This window comes from Erpetoichthys calabaricus, chromosome 8 (genome assembly GCF_900747795.2).
Source record: "Erpetoichthys calabaricus chromosome 8, fErpCal1.3, whole genome shotgun sequence".
Taxonomy (NCBI): domain Eukaryota; kingdom Metazoa; phylum Chordata; class Cladistia; order Polypteriformes; family Polypteridae; genus Erpetoichthys; species Erpetoichthys calabaricus.
The window spans coordinates 131406069-131422598 of NC_041401.2; the positions used below are offsets into that span (position 1 = coordinate 131406069).

The 16530-nt window shown below is 38.1% G+C and overlaps 1 protein-coding gene across 1 annotated transcript in view; it reads right to left on the bottom strand.

The window, feature by feature from the left end:
* Positions 1 to 16530, bottom strand: part of cfap74 (cilia and flagella associated protein 74) — a 525252-nt gene that overhangs the window by 413085 nt on the left and 95637 nt on the right. Inside the window, exon 7 of the mRNA XM_051931357.1 lies at positions 12023 to 12193. Within this exon, the coding sequence (XP_051787317.1) occupies positions 12023 to 12193 (171 nt within the window). The remainder of the gene's footprint in view (positions 1 to 12022; positions 12194 to 16530) is intronic.

Sequence of the window (16530 nt, forward strand, 5' to 3'; positions counted from 1 at the left end):
AGCCGATATCAAATACAGCCTCTTGTATCCTGCCAAACTGAAAGTGGAAGTTCAAGATGGACATTATATCTTCTTCAGCAAAGAAGAAGCTGAAAAAGAATTAAAGAAGCTGTTTCCGACACTTTTTTGAAAGTTAATTAAAATTAAAGAGCCGTATTCTATCAAGGCACGGGAAAGACCTATGATCTGATCGCTGGATCCATGTTTAAAGAGACTGGTATTATAATTATACATCTTATTTTCTTTTTTTTTTTTTGTTTTTAGCTGGACTTTATATGTTATATGTTTATGATTTAATCAGAGTTATAGAGTTATAGACGTGAGTGTGAAAATGTGGAAGTGATTAAAGTAGGATTCGTTTTATTTATTTATTTTTTTATTCCTTTTTTTTTTTTTTTATTTATTTTTTTTATTTTACTATACCTTAAAGTAGACTGTTTAACTTCATACCCTTGGTTTAATGCTTGTTCTACTATTTATACAATTACCATTATACTATTACAGTAGGAATTACCAGGTTTATCCTAGACTAGTTTTTAAAATCATTCCCAGGGTTGTTTTTTTTTTTTTTTTTAATCTTAATATCTTAACTTAAAAGCGCTGAAGATTATTTCAAGCTTAAATATTGTTAATGAGAACATTTTCGGCAGATAGTATTAAGGATTTAACTGTAAAAGATATCTCTGTTTTAATTCTGTAACGCCGCTGCAGGGTGGGGTTTGTTTTGTTTTGGACGTGCTCTGTCTCTTCGTATGTCAGAGGACTGGAACATCGCGAAGTGGGGTCTAGCCTCATGTGGGGAGGCAAAATGGGGGGGTGGGGGGATAAAGGGGGGAGAGAAGGAGAGCAGGTTATATTTAATCTATTCTTATAATCCTTATAATTATAAATATCAATGCAGCAACAGGCTAACATGCAACAACTCCTGGGGAATCTTGAAACTAAGATTAAAACTGCCATATTACCAATTAAAACTATAAAATGACATTAAAAACTCAGAATCAATGTCTCCATGATGGGACAGTTAACTTTGTGAGCTGGAATGTTAAAGGCCTGAATCACGAATTAAAGAGAAAGAAAGTATGCTCTCACCTAACAGGCTTAAACGCTAAAATAGTATTTTTACAGGAGACCCACTTACTAACCAAGGATCAGTTCAGATTACAAAAAGACTGGACTGGCCAAATGTTCCATTCTAGCTTTATAAAGAAAACTAGAGGGGTGGGAATTCTCATACATAGAACAGTTCCATTTGTAGCATCAGAGGTAGTGTCGGACCCTGAAGGGAGATATGTGATGGTCATGGGCAACTTATATAACAGTAAAATGATTTTGATAAATGTTTATGCACCCAATGTTGATGATAAGGAATTCATGCAAAATCTATTTGCATCCATTCCCAATGTGAACACTCATGAAATTATAATGGCTGGGGACTTTAATTGTGTTTTAAATCCACTCTTAGATAGGACTCCCGTGACAGGGGGGACGACATCTAATACTGCAAAGATAATTACACAGTTTTTAAATGATCACAACTTATCAGACCCCTGGAGGTTTCTTAACCCAAACTCAAGAACATATTCGTTCTACTCACCAGTGCATTATAGCTACTCAAGAATTGATTATTTTTTTATAGATAATAATTTCCTGCCTACAATTAAATCATGCAAATATGACAAAATTGTTATCTCTGACCATGCCCCTCTAGTCTTGGAGCTAAAATCAATAAGCCCCTCGTACTCACCTCGCAGATGGCGTCTTAACCCTCTTTTATTGGCAGACGAGAACTGCACAGAATTTATATCCAAACAAATCAGCTTCTTCCTAGAGACAAACACGTCTACAGAGGTTTCTGCAGGAACACTCTGGGAAACTCTAAAGGCCTTCCTAAGAGGCCAGATTATTTCATATCTTTCCCATAGAAATAAATTAGAAACCAAGAAAGTGTCAGAGCTAAGAAATGAAATTACTAGAATAGATGAAGAACAAGCCAGGCGTCCAAGTGAAGCTCTTCACAGGAAAAGGCAGGCCCTGCATACAGAACTTAACATCTTAACAACTAAAGAAACTGAACAACTTATTTATAAGTCTAGACAGCATTACTATGAACACGGAGAAAAAGCTAATAAGCTTTTAGCTCAACAAATTCATAAACAAGAAGTTCACAATGCAATACCAGTAATCACCAACAAGAATGGAGAAGAAATCATCGACCATAATAAAATAATGCACACATTTAGAGATTACTATAAGTCTTTATATTCCACTGAGCCCAAAGAAGACAACACGCAATCTAATGCATTTCTGGATAATTCACAAATACCACAAATAGATGCTTTAAGTGCTGAGGAACTGGATAAACCTCTAACGCTAACAGAATTACTAGACGCTATAAAGTCACTACAAAGTGGGAAATCATCAGGCCCTGATGGTTACCCCGTAGAGTTTTATAAGAAATTCTCCACTCAGCTAGCTCCACTCTTATTGGTAACATTTACAGAAGCTAAAGACCACCAAATACTACCTCAAACATTTCGACAAGCATTAATCACCGTCTTTCCTAAACAAAATAAGGACTTGTTACAATGTGCATCATATAGACCAATTTCACTCCTGAATAATGATGTTAAGATACTCTCAAAAATCCTAGCTAGAAGGATGGAGAAAGTGCTGCCCTCGGTAATATCACAAGATCAAACTGGATTTATTAAAGGCCGACATCTATCTTCAAATCTCCGACGCTTGTTTAATGTTATATATTCACCAGCAAAATCAAACACCCCAGAGATATTACTATCATTAGACGCAGAAAAGGCATTTGACATGATCGAATGGAATTACCTTTTCACTGCATTGGAGAAATTTGGGTTTGGCCCGAATATTTGTGCTTGGATTAAACTACTGTATACCAGTCCAGAAGCTTCAGTTTGTATTAATAAAATTTGCTCAGACTACTTTAAACTAGAACGTGGTACCAGACAAGGATGTCCCTTGTCGCCACTGTTGTTTGCAATCGCTATTGAACCACTGGCGGTTCACTGCCGAAATTCTCATCAGATAAAGGGGACTGTCAGAGAAGGACTGGAACAGAAAATTTCTTTATATGCAGATGATATGGTCTTATATATATCGGACCCAGAAAACACTGTCCCTGCTGTTTTAACAGCACTAACAGAATTTCAAAAGATATCTGGTCTTAGAATTAATCTGAATAAAAGTATACTCTTTCCAGTGAACTCACAAGCATATAATAATAAATTAGACACCCTACCTTTTACCATAGCAGATCAGTTTAAATACCTAGGGGTAAATATCACAAGTAAACATAAAGCTCTTTATCAACAAAATTTTGGCGTCTGTATGGAAAAAATTAAGCAAGACTTGCATAGATGGTCAACCCTTCATCTCACTCTAGCCGGAAGAATTAACATCGTTAAGATGAATATCCTTCCTAAACTTCTCTTTTTATTTCAAAACATTTCAATATATATCAATAAATCATTTTTTAAACAGTTAGATTCAATAATAACCTCATTCATTTGGAACTCAAAACACCCACGCATCCGAAGAGCGACCCTACAAAGACCTCAGGCAGAAGGTGGCATGGCTTTACCTAATTTTCAGTTTTATTACTGGGCAGCAAACATACAAGCCATAAAAACCTGGACACAAATAAATGCACATACACAGGCTTGGTCTGCAATAGAAGTAAAATCCTGTAGTACTTCTTTATATTCCCTGCTCTGCTTTCCAATAAATGAAAGTTATCGCAAATATACTAATAACCCAATTGTGCTTTACTCACTCAGAATATGGAACCAAATTAGGAAGCATTTTAAGATGGAAAATCTTTTATCAGTGGCACCTCTGCAAGGGAACCACCTCTTTCAACCTTCGCAAGTATATCCAGTTTTTAATACCTGGAAAAGTTTTGGGATTAAAATGCTCAGAGATCTTTATATAGACAACATATTTACATCTTTTGAACAATTACGTTCAAAATTTAACCTCCCAGCTACACATTTCTTTTACTATCTTCAAATTAGAAATTTTGTTAAACAGAAATTGCCCGATTTCCCCCACCTTGCACCCTCCACAATGCTGGAAAAAATACTGCTCAATTCCGAGGAAACAAACACTATTTCCGCAATATATAAAATCTTATTAGAGTCCCTACCTTTCAAAGATCCAAGAGGACATTGGGAAGAAGATCTCTTAATCAATATATCAGAAAAGGAGTGGAAGGTAGCAAAGCAGAGAATTCACTCGAGTTCTATATGCGCAAAGCATAGAATTATTCAACTAAAAATTATATATCGAGCTCATCTGTCTCGCTTAAAACTGTCCAAAATGTTTCCAGGCCAGGATCCAACCTGCGAGCGCTGCAACCAAGCTCCTGCCTCACTGGGTCACATGTTCTGGGCCTGCACCAAACTAACATCATTTTGGACAAAAATTTTTAAGTGCCTCTCAGACAGCCTTAGTATCACAATCCCTCCTAACCCACTAACAGCTGTGTTTGGTGTCCTTCCAGATGGACTTGAATTGGAGAAGGACAAACAAACGGTGATTGCATTCACTACACTCTTGGCACGCAGACTTATTTTGTTAAATTGGAAGAATCCTAATTCTCCTCTTATAAGTCAGTGGGAAACTGATGTTTTATATTATTTGAAATTGGAAAAAATCAAATCTTCAGTTAGAGGATCTGTACAAAATTTTTTCAAAACTTGGCAGGATTTAATCAATATTATTTTAGAATAAGAGAATTAACTATTATTGCATTTAACTCCCTTCTCCATCTCTTATTTATATAGATATTTACTTCTCCCCTTCTTTTGTCTAATGTTGCCTTATTAAAAAGCTTAAAGCAATTTTCCTTTAGCTAAGCTCTCCTTCTCAGGGGTGGGGTTTGATTTGTCTTCAAATTTGTTGGGTTATAAATTGATCTGTTTGTATGGAATGATTACAATGAAAATTAATAAAATAAAAATATTAAAAAAAAAAAAAAAAAAAAATTATTATTCTGATTCTAATTCAGGTGTTCAAGAAAGACATGCAGGGAGACTGTGCACACTTTCCTACACTGAAGGAGCAGGCCCAGGGTGAGAGGGGTGTATCTACTTTATCTGACTTTGTTGACAAGCTGATTGTAAACTTCAGCAACCGCTTCAGTACATTCAGTCTTGGATAGTGGCTCTCCCTGTTCATGCAGAATCAATTCCTGATCACAGATGTCACGGGGTATTCAAAAGAAGCACACATCTCTTCAAGTGGGCAAATCCTGGGCTTCAGTGTTTTGGAGGAACTGACCCTGCCACCTTCTGGTTTAAAAAGGTCCCAGAGGCAGCTTTTCCAGGCATGAGGAAGGTGGTCCTGTACATGTTCACCATGTTTGGCTCCACATACAGTTGTGAGACAACTTTCTCCACCATGAACATAACAAAAAACAAATATCGCTCAAGCCTCACTGATGATAATCTTCACACATGCATGAGGATGGCACTGACACCATTCCAGCCCAGATTTAAAATCCTGGTAGACCAAGCAAGAGCTTACTTCTCTTACTGAACAAGAAAAAGTAGGCAGTGAGATATGAGGTAAAGAAAATGGGGAAGATATGTTCAGTTATTTAAAGATGTTCAGATTTACCATGAAACTGGTTAAGCCTGTTCAGTTGTGCACATATTAAAAACTCATTTTATTTTTATATGAGGCCAAGTCTTTTTTTGTTGAAATGTTAAAACTTGTTAGTATTATTATGAAAGTACTTATTATTTATAATTCTCAGTTGAATGTCAAATTTACCTTGCTTTTACTTTTGTTATTTATTTTTTGTTATTTATTTATTATTGTATATAGCCCTCCAGAGTCCAGAGTTGCACTGAAAATAAATATTGTTGAAATGGCACTGAATTATACCTTACTTTGTTTGATTTGACTAATTCACTTCACACAGTGCAGATGTTGATACAATGGCAATGCTACTTCAATATATAAATTAATTGTAACGTATAACTTAATTATAATGCAACTTAAACATGATGATGCTACGGATCTGTACATGAGAAAATTTTCTCTATCCGGACCTCCTTAAATCGTAATTGACTACCCCAATCTAAGCAGTACTTCTCCCACTACAATTTCCAAATCACTCAGTACCTCCTTAGTGACTCTGTTACCGCTAAGAAGTTATCTACTTCATCACATGTGAAGACTTGAGAAAAATGCAAGTTTAGAGTATCTCCTATATCATTCTGAGAATTTTTTAATTCTTGTTTACTATTCCTAATGCGCATCACTTCTTCCTTTGACTGTAATTTAACTAATAAAATAAAATAGTAAAAGAAACTTTTTGAGTCAACTTTCGTCTTCTCTGCTATATTCCTCTCTAACTGCCTTTTAGCTCCCCTAATATCTTTCTCAATGGTTGCTCTCTTATTCTCATATGTGCTACGATTCACACTGGAGTTATTAGTCTTATACACCTTTTTTTCTTTTGCATCTCTTTATTAACCCATTGCATAGATCTTTTTAAATGTCCTACTAATTCCAAATTTTGGTATGTACCTGTCCTGCATTATATGTGAAATATTTATAAACCTGTTCCACTGCTCCTTGACGGCCTCTACACTAAAAAGTTTATCCTAGCCCATCGTCCATAGACTTTTCCGCATGTGCTCAAAACTGGCTCTACCAAAGTTAAACTTAACAGTTTTAGTCTTTGCATTCGCACTCTTCCAAAAAACGGAGAATTATATTATCCTGTGACCCTAGTGGTTCAATCACTTCTACCTCCCAAATTCTATCCTGATTATTACAAAATGCTAAATCTAGACAGGCTTCCCCCCATGCTCAACTGAAAATTTGACTGTTTAATATCTATATTACTAAACGAAGGTTGTATATATGCATGGATGCCAGTCGCACCGAGAGTGCACGCGCACTGCGCCTCAGCGCCCCAGAGTCAATCCCAGCGGCTTCCCAGAGTCAGTAGGTGGCGCCCAAACAACACAACACGACCTGTAAACTAAACTTGTTGTATATATGTACAGATGCCAGAGGCCACAAGCAAGCCGTACACAGTACAACTGCCGCCTGAATTTGTGAATTTCCCATTGGGATTAATAAAGTATCTATCTATCTATCTATCTATCTATCTATCTGAACGCAACCGCGCACACCACCGCATATACCAGCTTCCTTTAGTAATGTAGCCCTCCAAGCCCAGATCTGCCGCCATGGTCACTTCAGCACGCGAATCCACCGCCGTCAGCCGTCAGCAAACGACTTCTAGCTAACGACACAGCCATGGAAAAACAAAAACGAGACCACATGGATAAAAACAATGAACGCAGGCGCCTACAACGCGCTTCTGAAACACCAGAACCACATGAGTCACAGCTCCAAAAAGAAACCGCTTTAGTACAAATATATTTATTTGATTAAATGACAACTTTCCCAGGACACACCCACCCTCCATGAATTTTCTTCCCTCCAGATATCAGAGGGAACAGACAGTGATTGCCATTCTTGGATTTGCGATTCTTTCGAGAATCGCAGGTTTGCTGGTTACTAAGAAGATGTGCTTTGAAACTACAGACTGCGTTGGGCAATCTATACAAACTCCTAAAATAAGACCTCTTTTTCAGACAATTGAAATAATTGATAATTGAAGAGGACTTTTGTCTTCTTTTGTCTTCTAAATGTGTCGATAAGCAGCAAGCAGCCTGCTATACCATCCTCCCCACCGCCTTTTTTTTTTTAGACAAAAGACACTGACGGAGCAGTGCAAAGGGATTTAAGGTAGGCCGGAATTACAAGTTTTTTCATTGGCTCTGGTAACACATTGGTGCACCTGAACCTCTGGATCAGATGTGGAAGAATAATTTCAGGGTAACAGAGCATTCATCTTAAAGAAATAGCACAAAGGCTAAATAAATGTCATAAACCTGTTCAGGCACACCAGGAAACCAGATAAAGATCAATTGAACAACAAAATGTACACTGCAATATAAAAATTGGTTTAGGAAAAATACTGAGATGGTCAAGTAAATAATGTACTAGAAGAAAGGTTGATGTAATATACAAACTGTACTAAGAGATGACTAAGAAATCAGCGGATGTCCTATAAACAAGAATGGACAATTGTTATATGCACAGAAATTTCAAGTGTGGGGGCTCAACTCAAAGAACCAGAATATAATATACTTTTATTTTATATACATCATTTGTGTGTAAACCAATGAACCAACCAGAGTAAAATGCATGCATTGATTGACACTGTATATAAATTCAGTACTTTATTAATGAACCTCTATTCTTTTTTTCTCTGACCATTCTGACCATGCTGTAACAGACTGCTTTTGAAGAATGCTCCCTCCAAGGCATTTTGCTGAGGAGTACTTAAAAAATACAATGAACAGCTTTTCTCCTGCCTGATTACTGAATTGTCCTGTTTGAGGATGTTTCTTTCTTTAATAAGATATTAAATTTCTACCACACCCGTCACAGTGGAACAGGTCCCATCTGTTCCAAAAGGAATCCCAATGCCCCATAAACCTATACCTTTCTTTGCTGCATGAACACTAGAATCCCTGAAGCCTACGAAAAAAGTTGTAATGCCGGGCCACCTTCAATTCCTTTGCACCTCAGAAAGCAGCCTGCTATTCCATCCCACCACAGACACAGCTGATCTCATTCAAGTGGTTGCTGGAATATAAAATAAACACTTTCGCAAAGGTATAACGGAAACAAATGTGATTTTATTCAAGAATAAAACTGAATAACAAAAAATGCAAGTGGCAACAAGATACCAAGAAGACACGATTCACCAGTGTTTGTGTGTCTGCTTATAGCTCTTCAGAAACATCTTTTACAAGTAGCCAAAATTTACACCTGGGGTTACAGACTCAAATTAAATTTATGTTTTTATTATATTATAGTAATAATAATAATAGCAGCTCACTGCTCAAAGTGAGGAGCACCCGTACTCAAACCTGCAACCTTTTAGTTATAAGGGAGCAGTTCTTACCTCTGCACCATCCTAGAAGACATGTCAATTTTCTGTCATTTGACATTTGAGCTTGGGTTTTTAACTCATTGACAGCAACATGTAAATTGAATGATTTATTTTTCTTTGGTTATATTCTTGAATGAAAGCACACCTATTTATTTGATATTTGGACTAAAGTCTTCACACATTATACACTTCATGTCATTATTACTATAACATGGAAAAAGTTTCTGTTTTAGTTATGTGTTCAACATTTCTTGCCTAGCATTTCCTGTCATCCAACATTTACCCAGATCATTGTAGACACAGAACACATATTAAATGCATGTATTCTAAATAAAGATATATTATTTACCCTATACAACTTAAAAGTACCTCACACCCAGATAAACAGACTTGAGCTGGGAGAAGTGTGAGACTGACTTCAGCTCCGTCGGTGGGGCATGGGAATGCAGGCTTCTTGTGTGGATTGACACATTTGCAAATCAAAGATGCTGATGAAGAGATGCAAAGGAAATTAAGGTGGCCCGGCATTACAACTTTTTTCATAGGCTTCAGGAATTCTAGTGTTAAGATCTGAGCAATGCTTTAAGACTTCTAATCTTACCTAGACTGGCACATGGCACAGGCAGAACTTTGCTGCAGATTACCTCGTCAGTTCTACTCCTCAGCCTGGCACCTAACTCTTTAAATATTGGATTGCAGATCAGACAGACTATCTTTATGTACAGTATATCATTTATTCCAACACAGACAATGACAACAGGACCCCCACCCCCTCCCCTCCTAATCTGAGAAGAGCATGTCAACCATTCCAGAAAGGTCTCCCATCTGTGAACCTGGAAGGCAACAAACCATGCAAGATTCTCTGTCTCTGGAGCAAACCTGCACTTCAATCCTCCTAATAATTGAGTCCCCAACTATCACTCTCTCTCTCTTTCTTGGGATCTGGTTTTGAGGTGGTCCATTGAGGCTCCTTATGACTGCCTACCACTTCAGAATCTTCAGAGGCAGCATCCAGCTCTGCAAGGACCTGGAAACAGTCACTTCCAATTCTGGTGTTGATGTCCCTCGGCCAGTGTACACCCTTTACCTTGGGCCTTCTGACCATGGCCTACTTATCTCTACCTGTCTGGTCTAGAGTCTCCTCCCACACCACCACAGAGGTGCACACTATCTGTCTAAAGGACACATTAGACAGGTCTGCTAATTCTCTACTACAACCCAGACCAGTCAACTCCTCCTCCAGCTTGGTGATCCTGAGTTCAAGGCACTGGATCAGTTGACATCTCCAGCAGATGTAGTACTTATAGAAGGCTGGCTCCTCCAAGCCATCGTCTAAAAAGTCCAAAATCCAACAAGACTTGCATTGTACTGGCCTCATTATTAAAATTTGACTCTGGATTACTACAACTGCTTTTTTAAAATTAAAATTAAATGATTTAACTTAAATGGTAAAACAAACATTTCAGTGAAAATAGTAGATTAAAGAACTCCCCTTTAAGCTCCTGTTATATTCTCCCCTTTGACTGCCTGCTGTTTGTCTTTCTGTGAGGATAATTTTTCTTTGTCTGTTCTCCTAAACTTGCACCCCTCTTATTCCTTACTTAAAAGCTCCCCACTCACAACGTTAATATTCCTTCATATTAATGAATGAACTGTATTGCTCTATTTTCCTGACCACTAAGAACTGTTCAAACTAGTACATTTTTTTACACACTTATTCCTAAAAAAAACTCTGTTACTGAATATCCACTGCCAGTTAATTTCTTATTGTCATGTCTGCTCATGCAACCTCTTGTGCCTAATTGATGCTTTAACGCTAAACACTGTTGAATTTGCTAAATGCTCTGAAGTAAGCCACCTATCTGAACTTAAAATGAATTCTTTCTTACTTATGAGTGCGTGTGCTCTTCCTTTTCTACTAGCATCAACTCTCGACTGTGTGAGTGTTATATGGTGATCTATCCATTTACTTTTTATACATCTTGACTTTTTTTCCAGTAAGGAATTTCTGTTACTGTTCATTTTTAAAAATATGGCAAGGTCTAATTAATACAATTTTAGAATAAGCATTTATATTGGGGAAAAGAACATTATCCTTTCTTTGTTGTTTATAAATTTTTGTCCATGTTGCTAGCTCTCCTGTCTTTCTCTCGGGTGCGGGTTGAACTCTGCATTGTTAAGTTTGACTTGATTGTGCTGAATGGAATGTTATTTTCTGCAAATAAATATTATAAAAATAAAAAATACAGTGAAACTGCTTACTGTACATTTTTTCTTATGACAGTACTTGTTAAAACTTGCACAAGAAGCACTTTTTCCTTTCCTTTTTGAAATTTACTACCAGTGTGTATAAACATGGTGGAATAATTGTAGAAATTCCAAAAGAAATACAACAAAATTGAACATTTAAATTAACAATATACTACTTAAAGAACTCTAATTTTAAACAATAGAAAAATACCCCCATATATTAAAATATTTTCTATTCAATAACAAAGTACTAACATATTATTAAAAGACTTTAAACGCAGAGGTTTTGGGAACAAATCCCTCTACTGACACTGTGTAACCATGGGCACGTCACTTGACCTGCCTCTGTTCCAACTGGAAAACCTAAAGAGATGTAACCAATTGTAACATAGATGTTGTAAGTTGCCTTGGATAGAGACGTAAGCTAAGTGAATAAATGTAATGTAACTATTATTATTATTACTAGGGGGCTTTGCCCACCCCTGGGTTTGGTTATACATGCATGTACCCTATACTCTCTGTGGTGTCAGAATAGGCTCCAGTTCACCAACATTATACATTCTATATACATACATATATACTTAATACCTATACTCTCAAACCAAACCAGATACTGTATACATGTATATCAATATCTGAGTGTTCTTAAAAAAATCTTTATGTTGGCTGAGAAATCCATAGATTTAAATAGACATTATTTTTCCTGGACAATGCTTATTAAGAACAGTTCAATATTCATTTACTTACCTAATGTTATTCTGAGACCTAAGCTTCCTGATTTGAGATGCTTCCTCTCTCTGAAGCCTTTGTGTGGCCTCCCAGTTTTTCTGCCTCTCAATTATTTCCTCATTTAATTGAACTTCCTGCAGTACATGTTTAAACTTCCTTTGCTGGACTTCCAGTTCACATTGCTCCATCCTGGACAGATGAAGAATCATAACATATAGAAATGATTAGTGTGACATTAACACACCTCCCTAAAATTTAAAAAGACACACTAAGATGAAAAGTTTAATAATTCAATGTTAATTGGTCAATCAATCCCGTCTAAGAAAATGATTAGTTATCCGACATTGGAATAAACTAAAGAAAAAACTGAATTGTGATACACTAATAATAACAACAAATGATTGGATATATGTACAGTATTTTTCAATCCAGTATCAGTAAACAGAGGTTTGATTGCAAGTAATGAAACTATGAACTGATAACTAGAGTTCTGACATTTGTGTGCGTTTTCAGAAAGACACCACATATGTCATCTAATATTGTATTTAATGTATGATGTGGTATTCATTGTTAGTTTGTATACTACTACTTCTAATCTTTGGGAGGCATTCAGGTAAGAACCTCAGAACTAGTGCTGGGCGGTATACCGGTTCATACCAAAAACGTTTTTTTATTTTTGTTATGACATGGATTTTTCTTATACCGCAACACCAGTTTAAATAGCCTAAACAACGTTCGGAACGTGGCACAGTGGGAAACTGTTTAAGGTGGGGACCTTTTTCACTGCTGCACCACTAAACACGCACGCAACGGAGTACATGCGTTAGTGGAGGTATTGAAGGGTGAAAATGGACAGAGAACATTCTGAAACTGAAGCTGTAGCAGATGATAAAGTTGAACATAATGACACAGAAGAAAGTTTACCAAAAAAAAGAAGCTGTGTCTGTTGTCTGGAGATACTTTGGTTTTAAAAGGTCGGATGTGGACCATTATGTTCAAATGTGTGAATACAGGTAGTCCCCAGGTTACAGACATCCGACCTACGAGTTACGAATGGGGCTGCAGCTGCAATGCATGTGCCTCAGTAACTGCTGCTCCATCATCTTCGGCCTGGGGACGCTGCAAGCAGTGGCTAGACGGAGGCTGGAGGGGGGCGATTTTGCTGCTTGCGCAGTGTAGTGTCCCTTGGGCGGCAAGCGGTGACCCATGGTCCATAGTCACCAGGGTCAAAGCTATCGCTCGTGTGCAGGACGGAGGCTTGATGGGGCGGTTCGCTGCCCGCCCACTATGCTGCCACAGCTACTGCTCCTGACTGAACACAGGCTGGATGGAGCGGAGGGGGACGTTTCACTGCCCGCCCATCACACACGGCTGCCCCATTCGTTCTCGGTGGGCAGCTGGTAATGCTGCAAGTGGTGACCCAGTTGTGGCTGAACGAAGGCCATTGAGGGTGAACGGGGCGGCGGGGGGTAGCATTGTAGTGTGCATCGAGGGGCTGCCTGTTGAATGGGGGAGGTGGTGGGCGATTCACTACCCACCTTTGGCCGCACCATGTTCGTTGTCAGTGGGCAGACGCTGCAGGCAGCATACTGTTGTGGAGGTGACTGTGTGGTGGGCAGGTGATGAACTACCTCTCGCCGCCCCATTCATTCTCAATAGCAAGCCTGCTTGTACTGTTACGCACATAGCAGGAAGTTGTCTCGTCAGTACATCAGACGTGTTGACAACAGGTGCCATCTTGCTGTGATAGCGTGTACAGTGCTGTGCAGAAGAGCTCATCTTAACCTTTTGTCTTCACCCTTCAAGAATGTCTATGAAACACAAATCTGATACAAGTGCTGGTAATACACTAAAGAAGAGAAAAACCATCACCATTGAAAAGAAAGTAGAAATAATAAAAAGGCCAGAGAGAGGTGAAACTCCATCATTCATTGGCAGAGCACTTGGTTACAGTCAGTCAACAATAGCATTTATTAAAATAATGTACCTGTTCCGACTTATATACAAATTCAACTTAAGTACAAACCTACAGTCCCTATCTCGTACGTAACCCGGGGACTGCCTGTATTGTTTCTATACAGTGCTACTAGATAATACTGCAAGCCAAGTTGTACTTGTTTTATTTTTTTCAATACTGTGCAATGTACCTGGGTACTGTGCAATAGTGTGACGACATTTCTACTTTATTCTCGCCGTTTATGTCGAGATTAAAATCAACATGTTGACTTTACTCTCGTAATTTGTCATTAAAGTTGAACATCATAAACTAAACTTCATCTTAAAATGAATATTTAATTTACTAGATTTTCTCAAACCCTGTCATAAGTTATGTAGCACATTAAATGCCTTGTATTAAGTGTTCCCCGAGCCATGTTAATTGCTGCATGCTTCTTAAACTGACTTCCTCTTGCACTAAGAGGAGGCGCAGGCAGCGATCACCACATAGAATACATTCATTTCATGATATTCCTGCTCCCTGAACATTTAGAATGCTATGATAAATACTTGATAACATTTTCATGATGAAATGCATTAAACCATGTATTAATCATGTGGTGGCACGGTGGCGTGGAGGTTGCACTGCTGCCTTGCAGCAAGGGGGTCCTGGGTGTTCCCTGTCTTGAATTTGCATGTTTTTCTGGTGGGTTTACTCTGCGTGCTTCAGTTTCCTTTCAAAGTCATGTAGAATGTGGGGTTTTGTTATGCTATATTGACCCTGCTAGTGTATGTATTGCTCGTATTTACCCTGCGATGTGCTGGCATTCAGGTTTTGCTCCTGCCTCGCACACAATGCTTGCTGGGATGGGCGCAACTCTGAATGGACGGCATAATTAAACATGTATAACGAAGATTTTTTTTTTTAAAGTTCTGAACCCTCCACGGTCTAAGTTTATAACTAGTTTAAATTTCACAAAGACGTTTATCGTGTGGTGTCTGGTTACGTGCAGAAAGAAAATGGAAGGATAGGAACTGGGAATTTGGTACGTCAGACAGAGACAGTACTCATGCAATAATGAAAGCCAGCTCAGAAGAACATCCATTGAATTCCGTGTTCATGTCTCCGACCACCAGATCACAAACCCAACATTTACACAATATTTCATTTAAACCTGTGCGATACCTATTCATACATCCAGTTTTTAGAAACCTCGTCACACCTGCCATAAAGTTCTCTACACTGAACGTACACCTGGGGACCCCTTACTGCGAGGGAGCAGCACTACCGCCACACTACCGTGCATGTTTAATACCTGCTTTAATGCATTTCATCATGAGAATGGTATCAAGTATTTATCTTAGCATTCTAAATGTTCAGAGAGCAGGAATATCACTAAGGGAATGTATTCTGTGCGGCGATCGCTGCCTACACCTCCTCTTAGTGCAGAGGAAGTCAGTATAAGAAGCGCGTAGCGATTAACAACTGGGTCAGGGGACACTTAACATGAAGCATTTAATGTGCTACATTAACTTATGACAGGGTTTGAGAAAATCTAGTAAATTAAACATTGATTTTAGGATGAAGTTTAGTTTACGACATTCTACTTTAATGACAAAATAAACTATGAGAAAAAGTGGAAATGTTGACTTTAATCTCGACATATAGTTTTTTTTTTCTTCACTGTGGCCCTAATACGCTTCCATAGGGCTATACCACAAATAGCATTATAAATGCAAGTTGCAGTTTTATTATTTATGTATATAGCTTAGCTTGAAGCAAGGTCCATAGTAATGCAATTTGCCTTAATGATGGTTCAGTTGGTAAAGATGTCATCACCAAGTTGCACTTGTTTTATGTTATATTTGGTGAATACTGTGTAATGCACCTGGGCTTGAAGCCTTGAAGTAATAGTATTATTACTGAAGTTGCACTATTATTTTATTGTTGTTATTTATTAGTTTAAATATTATGCAGTTTAATGATGGTAAAGTTGTTTAAAAAGTCACTTTAGGGCTCGTTTATACTTCACGATCAGAACGCGTACACGCCCGCATCATGGCCGCCACGCATTCTCAGCGTTCATTTGAGGCGTCCTCTAAGCAGGTCCTCAGAAATTAAAGCGACACGTGCGCGAGTTGCAGTACCAGCAAAAAGTCGGGGGGCACAGTGTGCTAAAAGTTGGAATGTGACGTCAGAGTCTCTGTTTACTATCTACATGGGACAGAAAGCTTTACGGATCCTACTAGATCGGTGTGTGCACTTCGATGTTTGATGAATGGTTTGATGAATGGTTCGATGTGGTGAAGCAAAATGCCGACATACAGATTTTTCGTGGGGCTTTTATATTCAAGCGTTGCATATTCCCGATCGTAATGACACGATATATTTTAAAAGTCTCACATACCATCTTCTGTGCCGTCTTTTTTTCTAGGGCTTCCATCCAGTCCTGACAGCAGCAGATCGACAGCTATAGATCGCCACATCGAGCACATTAAATGTATGATATTCTAACTCTCTGCACATTCAAAATCTTTCGATTTATACTTGATATACATATACATATACATACATATATATATATACATAC